Source organism: Meriones unguiculatus, chromosome 4, assembly GCF_030254825.1.
Source record: "Meriones unguiculatus strain TT.TT164.6M chromosome 4, Bangor_MerUng_6.1, whole genome shotgun sequence".
NCBI classification, from domain to species: domain Eukaryota; kingdom Metazoa; phylum Chordata; class Mammalia; order Rodentia; family Muridae; genus Meriones; species Meriones unguiculatus.
Genome location: NC_083352.1, coordinates 14,447,322 through 14,456,573, shown reverse-complemented (window position 1 = coordinate 14,456,573; position 9,252 = coordinate 14,447,322). Strand labels below are relative to the sequence as shown.

At 44.7% G+C, this 9,252-nt stretch overlaps 1 protein-coding gene and 1 long non-coding RNA gene across 7 annotated transcripts in view; one reads left to right on the top strand and one right to left on the bottom strand.

Moving 5' to 3' along the window:
* The first annotated feature begins 3,492 nt into the window (after positions 1 to 3,492).
* Positions 3,493 to 9,252, top strand: part of Nek3 (NIMA related kinase 3) — a 24,620-nt gene continuing 18,860 nt past the window's right edge. The window contains exons 1-5 of one of the 5 annotated variants that reach the window (XM_060381452.1): positions 3,493 to 3,548; positions 6,072 to 6,242; positions 7,118 to 7,211; positions 7,294 to 7,391; positions 8,819 to 8,902. In XM_060381452.1, coding sequence (XP_060237435.1) covers positions 6,117 to 6,242; positions 7,118 to 7,211; positions 7,294 to 7,391; positions 8,819 to 8,902 — 402 coding nt within the window. In that variant the 5' untranslated portion in view covers positions 3,493 to 3,548; positions 6,072 to 6,116. The other 4 variants (XM_060381454.1, XM_060381453.1, XM_060381451.1 and 1 more) reach the window with 4 other exon arrangements.
* Positions 7,615 to 9,252, bottom strand: part of LOC132653590 (uncharacterized) — a 24,811-nt gene continuing 23,173 nt past the window's right edge. For both annotated transcript variants that reach the window (XR_009591308.1, XR_009591307.1), the window contains exon 3: positions 7,615 to 8,276. This is a non-coding gene — a long non-coding RNA (uncharacterized LOC132653590). The remainder of the gene's footprint in view (positions 8,277 to 9,252) is intronic.

Sequence of the window (9,252 nt, the reverse complement as noted above, 5' to 3'; positions counted from 1 at the left end):
TTCTAGGATAACAGTCTGCACTACAGAGCAAGAACTTCTCACAGTTAAAATAGATAAAATGCCAGCACTCAAGGACTAGGGTGTGGTACATTGCTTGCCTACTATTTGTGAGGCTCTGGGTTCTGTCCCCAGCACCATGAAAGTGAGAAGTCATGGTGACGGGTTAGCTACTTTGGAGTCTGGGACAGTATAACCACAAGTTTGATACCACCTCCGTATATAGCTAACATAGACATTGTGTCAAACTGGAAAAGAAAGTTGATAGCCCACAGCTACATACAGATGGTGTTGGAATAATCTTTTTGTACACTATGTAAAGGCTGTCTTTGTATTATTCAAATGCTGATTTCTGTGCCTGGCAGAGGGCTGAGTACAGGCTGGACTCTGGTATTGTTATTTTTATTGGACCATCACCTGCCTTAACATTTTGTAAACATAGGAACTCTGGGGAAGAATTGATTGGTGAGGGGTTCGCCAGCATGGCACAGAAGTTGGACTTACTGGGACTGAATGAGAGGTATCGGACCACATGGCCAATGTGGACGAGAATAAAATTCGCGTTAAGTTATATGACCTAGTTGGGAAATAATCTAAGCTATAATGCCTAAGCTTTCATAAAAAGTCTCTGTGTCATTATTTGGGAGCTGGTGGGTCTAGACTGATAAGACATAAAATGGTATGGACCCAGTTTCCTTTCTTTCCCAGGAGTTTCCAACCTAGACATCAAGATGTGCTACTTCAGGCATTGCCTCAGCACCCTCAATTCAAGTTTTGTTTACTTGCATGTGTGAGTGTGTGTTTTGCTTCCATGCATGTGTATCTGTTACCTGTGTGCCTGGGGCCACACACCCTCAGAAGAGGGTGTCAGATTCTCAGGAGCTGGAGTTACTGACGGTTGTGGTTGTGAGCCATCATGTGGATACTGGGAACCCACGTCCACTGCAAGAGCAGCCACTGCTCTCCTGAGCCATCTCTCCAAAGCTCATCTGGGAAACAAATGAGTTCACTGGGCTTCCTTACAGAACATAGGAGTTATTGGGGGTGTGGGTACTTCTCCCCCAATCAGCTAGCTCTGGGAGGCCTTGCCCAGCTGGATTGGAGACTTAACCATAGCCACAGAGATGGAGCCCCTGCTCTGCAGTCTGTATCACTGACCCCTCCCCAGGCTGAGTGCGAGTTGCCAGGTGGCAGGGAGCATGCAGCTCAGTGCTCAGACAATCTGGAATCGCCTGTCTCTATGCCCTTCTATGGAAGGGGCGGCATCAGCAAGCTCAGCTGGGATGATCTTTCTCAAGCAGACCCTGACTCAGCACAGTTAACTCGAGCCAGCCTCTGTAGGTGAGATCATAGGGTGTCTCCAGAGGTGTGTCAGGTAGGACTGTAATCTAGTAAAGTAAAACCATGAGTTACATACAGGGGTTAAGACAAATCTTGTACTATAAATGGAGGTTCTGGTGAGGGTCCTAGGAAATTGCAGGGAAAGGAGAAGGGCCATACCAGACGGTTGTCTTAGGGTTACTGTTGCTGTAATGAAACACCATAATCAAAGCACTCAAGGGAAGGGAAGGGGTTATTTGGCTTTCATATCACTGTCCATCACCAAAGGAAGTCAGGAGAGAAACTCGGGGCAGGAACCTGGCGGCAGGAGCTGATGCAAAGGCCAATAAGGAGTGTTACTTCCTGGCTTGCTCCTCATGGCTTCCTCAACCTGCTTTCTTATAGAACCCAGGACCACCAGCCCATGGATGATCCCACTCACAACGGGCTGAGGCCTCTGCCATCAATCACTAAGAAAATGCCCTACATTTGGATCTTACGGAGGCATTTCCTCAACTGTGGTTCCTTCCTTTCAGATGACTCTAGCTTGTGTCATGTTGACATTAGACCCAGCATGATTTATTGCTATTTTAACATGTTTATTTGAAATGCCCCTATATAAAGAAGATATTCTATGTTGGCAATCTTGATGGCAAATGTGCTAAAAATTCCTTTTTTTTTTTTTAAATATTTTTAGCTTTAAAAATTTTTTTATTACAGTTTATATACTTTGTATCCCAGTGGTAGCCCCCTCCCTCATCCCCTCCCAACCCCACCCTCCTTTCCACATCTCCTCCCATACCCCTCCCCAAGTCCACTGATAGGGAAGGTCCTCCTCAAAAGTTCATTTTTTCACGTTAGCCCTTGGCTGGCCTGGAACTCACTTTGTAAACCAGGCTGGCTTGAACTCACAGACATTCAGAGTGCTGGGATTAAAGGGGTCCACCCCCAAGCCCAGCCTGTACTGGAAACTTTGACTGTCAGCCGGTGAGAGACTTCGGTGAGAGACTTCGACCAGACTCTTTAAGGAGGGGCTCCTTTCTTCCCATGCTCTCTTACTGTTCCCTTTCTGTCCTGCCTCACTTCTATGCAGGGTCAAATTCCCTGCTTCCCTGCTGTGTGTTTTACTGTAGCCTGACTGGTCCCCTCTGTCTGACATTTTGGAGGTGCCTGGGTCTGGTGTCTTGTGATTTTAATTTCTCCCACAATCATCAGTTCCATCTGGGATCTGTAGGGAAGGGGAGAAGAGGAGGGCGAGGTCTTGCTAACAGAATGCTCTGGCTGCAGAGAACCAGACGTTTTCCTGAGACTATCTTGGTATCATTGCTCAGCTGTTACCAGTCAGCCACATCTGTGTCTTGGGGAGAAAACTGTTTCTTTAGACAGTTCTCAAGAGAGCCTGCTTTGCTGGGCCAAGCAGTTCCAAAAGAAAGTAGTAAATTTCTCAAGAAGGTCTCAATCTACGTGTAACCTCTGAAGCTGCATCAATTTCCTCACACCAAAGCTCCTTGCCTACACCCATAAGACCCCCTGACCGGCTCCCTCAGCACAACTCCAATCCCCAGTGGTTATTAACCACAGTCTCCTCCTTTGAGGTCACCTTTTGGCCTCTCTCCTGCCTTTTGTTCCTTTATTCTGTACCCCTAAATCTAATATTTGCGACACATAACCTTTCCTTGCCTACTGGAACTTCCATATATAGCTAGAACAGGTTTCCCTCCAATCCTATATCTTCCTGCCTCAGCCTTCTGAGGGCTGGGATTACAGGCGCGTACCACCAAGTCTTAATAACTTTTTATTATTATAAGGGAAGAAATACACAGATTTCAGAATGGGATGTGGATTTCTTGGGGTGGCGGCATTATTTTGTTTTTCGCTTTTTTCAAGCCCATACAGTAAATGCTAGCAGTGTTGTCCCCGTGAAATTCACGTTTTTTTGAGCTGTCCGCCTTATCTGGAGGAAATAACTCGAATTATTGGGGCCACCGGCTCAAAATGTTAGCAGCGTTCTACCGCAAGGTGGCAAAACTGCTCCAGCGGGCCCAGCTACTTACAGAACTGCGCCTCGGGCCAGACCTATACAGTTTCCTCCGCCCACAGCTATAAGCCCGCCCTACCCACCCTAAGCTCCGCCCACCCACCCAAGCTCCGCCCACCCACCCAGCCCCACCCAGCCCCGCCCAGCGTCGCCGCCCGCGCCTTGGGAAGGAGCCGATGCGCACCGCTGGGAGGTGGGTGAGGAGGGCAGTACCGGCCAGCAGCTTCCGAGAAGGGAGTGGACAGGGCCTCTCCGCTACCCTAAGCCACTGGTCCGCGCCCGCCCGCTACGGGTGACCCGGAAACTCGCGCTCAGCCGCGGTAGGCTGTGCGCCTGGGTCGCGGACCTCGGGGCGCGCATGCGCACCGTGGGCCTGCTCGTGCAGCTAGGCTGAGCAGCAGCTGGAGAATATATTCTTGGAGGAAAGAGTGGGTGTCTAGGACTTGTACCACCCTGGGATCGCTGCCTAAACCTTCTGGTCCGGACCCCGCCTCTGAGCACTTGCAAATCATTTTAGGCTCTAATATTTTTAATTTATTTTTTTTTACTAGGCTCGTAATAATTGTTTATAAATAACGAGAAGGAACCGATCTTCTCTCGCCTCACCCAGTGTATTGAGGCCTGAATATCAGGCACCTGGAGAGTAAAAGTACAATGTGATTTTCAGTCCAGGAAAGCCTGGTTGCTCATCAGATATTTTCAATAGCATGGGTTAAAGTCCTTAAGCACCAGAACTGGGAAGATGTCTTTTGAAACCAGAGGCCACTTAAGACTGTGGTGAAGGACTTGGTTGTTTGCTTGTGGGGTTTTGGTTTTGTTTTCTCTTTTTGGCGCGGGGGAGGTTAGGGCAGGGTCCTCATTTGTAGCCTTGGCCGGCCTGGAACTCGCCACTGTGTGGACAGATTGACCTCCGACTCAGCAGGCTCCTGGCTATGGTTCACCAACTTCCGCCTCCTTAGTGTTGTAGGTCTGTGACTTGTGCCTGGGTGTGTTCACATACCTCACGTCTGGTTACGTGCTTTGGTTATCCGGAGGATTTATTGCTGAAATCCCCTGGTAGACTGGAAAGCAAACTGGAAAACTGCGTATATTTGCTTGGTTAGTTTTTGATATTGTCTCGCCATGTACCCCTGGCTGGCCTGGAACCCCTGGGGACCATCTTGCCTCTGCCCCCCAAGTGCTAATATTACAGGTGTTAACACACACACACCCTCGCCCCAGGCTACAGCCCGGAGGTTTTACAGGCCCCTGTAGGATTTGATCCATGGTATTTGCACTACCCTTTGTGCTTTGTATTTTACAACTTGTGTGTGGTTTAAACAAACGAATTTCGTTTTGGGAAGAAGCGAGTAAGTTCATGCCAGTGTTTTTCCCTGTGATGAAAAAAGTTTTATCACCTCTCAGTGTGATCCTCTCCCCAGCTTACCTCATCTAGCCCAGGGAGCTGCCACTAGTCCTCCAATTGCTTCTTGTGTAGCTATGTGTCCGCAAAAGTGTGTTAAAAGGCCTGCTGCTTTTGAATGGAGACAAAACTGAAGTCAGCATGTGTTTAAATAGCCCCTTTGAGCCCTAAGTAACTCCAGCTCAGTTCATCTGGAAGGGAACATATCTTCTCTGTTTCACCGTACCCAGCCGAATTCCATGCCAGAAAAGGATTTTAAGATTCCTTAACTTTCTCTCTGACAATTAAGTATTACCATTATTCAGTTCTCACCAGAACCCTGTCTCTTCCCTGTTTGTTCCCCATAAATCTGTTATTAAAGATAGGTTAATTGTTCTTCTGTTCTGTTTTCCCCATGGCCATCACCCCATTGCATTTTATTATTTTTTCACCTCTTTCACTGCTGAGTCTCATTGTTGAGCTGGTCCTCTGTGTCTTTTCATCCAGTCCATTAAGGCTGTGACCTGGAGCTACACAGAGAAACCCTGTCTATAAAAAATAATAATAATAATAATAAAGTGATTTTTTTTCTGCTATGCAGATATACGATGTTGTTCTCTAAAGCCATTCAGAGACAGATCATTTATTATCCTGCAGATAAAAATCCAGGAGCAAAATCTGGCTTTCCCTACCAACCTGTTCAGCCTCATTTCAACTACTTATCTGAGTGTCTTTATCTTTTAAAACACATGATTCCTCTACCTTGATCATTCTTGCTCTCCTCATTGTCCAACCCACTTAAAGCCATCCTTTCAGCCTTCCCGATTCCCCTGAGTAGTTCTATTGAAAGCCAGCATAGTCCCTTCTATAGCTTTGCCTTTCTCTTTGTGGCCTTGGCTGTCCTGAATGCTTTGTAGACCAGGCTGTCCTGGGACTCACAGCAATCTACCTGCCTTTGCCTCTCTGAGTGCTGGGATTAAAAGTGTGTGCTGCCATGCCCATCTTGGCAAATTAAAAAATAATTTCTAAAAAATTATTTTTATTTCATGCACGCTGATGTTTTACCTGCATGTGTATCTGTGTGAGAGTGTCAGATCCCCTAGAACTGGAGTTACAGACAGTTGTGAGCTGCCATGTGGGTGCTGCAAATTGAACCCAGGTCCTCTGGAAGGACAGCCAGTGTTCCTAATAACCAAACCATCTCTTCAGCCTGGCAAATTAAATCTTAAACATAGTTTTCAACAGGATTTAAAAAGCAACTACAGCTACTTTGAATTAACTTTACATTTACATTTGAAAAGTATATTCCTAAATGATTTTGTCTTTTTAATATAGTGTGGGGGAGCCATCTTTGACTGCAGGAGTGAAGCCCAGCCGTGGATGTCCAGCATGGACGACTACAGAATCCTGAGAGTGATTGGCCAGGGCTCCTTCGGCAGGGCTCTTTTGGTTCTGCAAGAAAGCACTAATCAGACATTCGCCATGAAAGAAATAAGACTTTTCAAGGTAACGGCTCACCGGAAACAGCTCACATTGAAAGTGAGCGTGCGACTTATAGAGAGGTTTCTTGGTCTTTACCCTTCCCCCAAACATGTAATCAGTTTATTTGTGAGCTTTACAAAGGTTCTTGGGCTAGTAAAATTAACAGAGAAGTAGTCAAAATGGACTTATTAATCTCAGTGATAACAATTTCCAATTTTGTACACCAGCAGTGTGAAAAACCTGCTGAAAGTGGTCAGGTACAAGGTGAATGGTGACAGAACATAAAATGCAATGAAGACCAGGGCTTAAAAAAAAAATTATGGACCTCAGGCTCCATAGTACTTTCTTGATATTAAGTCATTTAAAATTTCATGCTTGTAGAATAAGTTTTGAGGTAATAGTTTGGGAAATTTAGTTTGCATTCGTCTTTGTCCATCTTTGCATATTGCTCATCTGTGCTGAGGGACTAGTTAAAGAATGCTTGTAGCCCTATTGGCACAAAAGCTTTGGTTTTCTTTGAGGGGATAGTGTTTTCAGTAGAATACTGGCTATTCTAGACAGCTGCTGTTCAGGAGGCTTGTTCTTCTGTTTGGTGGTGGTGGAGGTCAAACTCCAGGCCGTGAGCATTGCTGAGCCACATCACCATCACAAGCACATATGAAAATTAGTTTGCATTCTATATGTGTAAGGGAAAAGTATGTATGTTCCAATGAAAGGCCAGGCCCAGCATGCAAAATAGCCATAATCAGAAAGTCACCACGTTGTTTTAGAGTGTGACAGCTGGGGCAGAAGTAGATTCACAAGCTCGCATGTGGCATTGAAGTCTCAGTTAAATCTATACTAAATCTTAGTGTGAAGCTATATTGAATTTATAATTATTTAAGGTTTTTTTTCCCCAGTCTTTCTCTGATACACAGAATTCTAGGAAAGAGGCAGTTCTGCTGGCTAAGATGAAACACCCCAATATTGTTGCCTTTAAGGAGTCATTTGAAGGTAAATATGAATCCTCCCAAGTATACCTGAGTTTAATTTGTAGCAGCTGTGACTTTCCTAAGGCTTCTCCTGTGTGCTCTAGCTGAAGGGCATCTGTACATAGTGATGGAGTATTGTGACGGAGGGGATCTAATGCAGAGGATTAAACAGCAAAAAGGAACGTTGTTTCCTGAAGATACGGTAAGAAAGTCACTGAATAGTTTCTAAGTTCAGAAGCAAATTTTCTCATAAGATTTGTATAAATTAAGGTTAAAACATGGGCATCTGTAATTTACTCCCCTAGTGAGAGGCAGCTGGTTTCAGAGTCGTTGTTACTGATCGATTTCCTTGACAATGTGTCTTAGTTATAGTTTCTATTGCTGTGATGAAACACTGTGGCAAAAAAAAAAAAAACAACTTGGGGAGGAAACAGTTTATTTGGCTCACTTTTCCACATCACTGTTCATCACTGGAAGAAGTCAGAACAGGAACTCAAGCAGGGCAGGAAGCTGGAGGCAGGAGCTGATGCAGAGCTGATGCCATGGAAGATGGAAGGTGCTGCTTACTGGCTTGCTCCTCAGGGCTCGCTCAGCCTACTTTTTTATAGAACCCAGGACCACCCACCCGGAGGTGGCACCTCCCACAGTGGGATAGGCCTTTCCACTATCAATCGGTAATTAAGAAAATACTCTACAGGCTTGCCGACAGCCCAGTCTTATCTGAGCATTTTCTTAGTTGGGGTTCCCTCCTCTCAGAATAATTAAATATTAAATAAAATAATTAGTCAGCACACTATGGCTTCCTGAAATGGTTGTTTGGTTCTTTGAGATGGTCCCACTCTGCAGTCCAGCCTGGCCTGGTACTCAGTAGGTTATAGGCCAGGCTGGCCTCGAATTCTTGACAATGTCCTGCCTTAGCCCCCAGAGTGTTTGTGAATACCCTCATGCCTGGCTGAGATGTTCTTATGAAGTAAATAGTGGGACAAAAGTGGTCACATATGCCTTTAATCCCAGCACTCAGAAGGTAGGGGCAGGTGAATGGAGGGCAGCCAGTTCCAGGCCAGCTAGTTCCAGGGTGAGAATCTGTCTGAAAAAGAAAAAGAAGAAAATATAAAATTAATAAGAAATACTTAGAGATGGAGATGTAGCTGATTGGTGGTTCATTTACCTAGCATTCACAGAGTCCTGGGTTCCACATCCTTGGCTACATAGCAAGTCTGAGACCAGTCTGCTTCCTCACATCCCACCACAACAAAAAAGAAACTAATATTCAGTTGAAAAAAAAGAAAATATGGGAGACATTTCATTAAAATACACATCTGGATCATACATAAGATGACAAAACAAGGGAATCAGGTTTCTGAACTTCTCAAAGTAAGACTGAATTTTAGTTAAACTGTAATTTTAATGAGTTCAGAATTCACTTTTAAAATCCTGGTAAAATAAAGCCTAGAGATGATTCTTCAGAATGTGGCTTGACATCAGCTAGTTATTGCATCTTTGCAGGTGTTGTATACTTTTTTATTTTAAAATATTTTTATTCATTCTTTTAGAATTTTGTTCAGCATGTTTTAGTCATGTTTACCTGATTCCTCGCCCCTAAATTTTTTGCGTACCATTTTCCTACAGATACTAAGTTGGTTTATACAGATTTGTCTCGGGGTAAATCACATTCACAAGAAACGTGTGTTACACAGAGACATCAAGTCCCAGGTGAGTGTGAGGCATTTTAGGGTCTAGGGGGAGAAAGAAAACCATTTCATTGTCTTTTTTCCTGTTATTAGTTTCTTTTGCAGCGTTCTATTTAGTTTAGTTTAGAAAATGTTTACCAGTCTTAACTTTTTTTTTTTTTATTTACTCTTTTAATTGAAAATATTTAGCCTGGCATGGTGGTACACTCCTTTAATTCTCTATCACTCAGGAGGCAGAGACAGGCAGATTTCTGAGTCTGAGGCTGGCCTGCTCCACAGAGTGAGTTCCAGGACAGCCAGGGCTGCATAGAGAAACCATATCTTGAAAAGCAAAACAACACAACAACAAAAACTCCTCCCCTTATTGGGGCA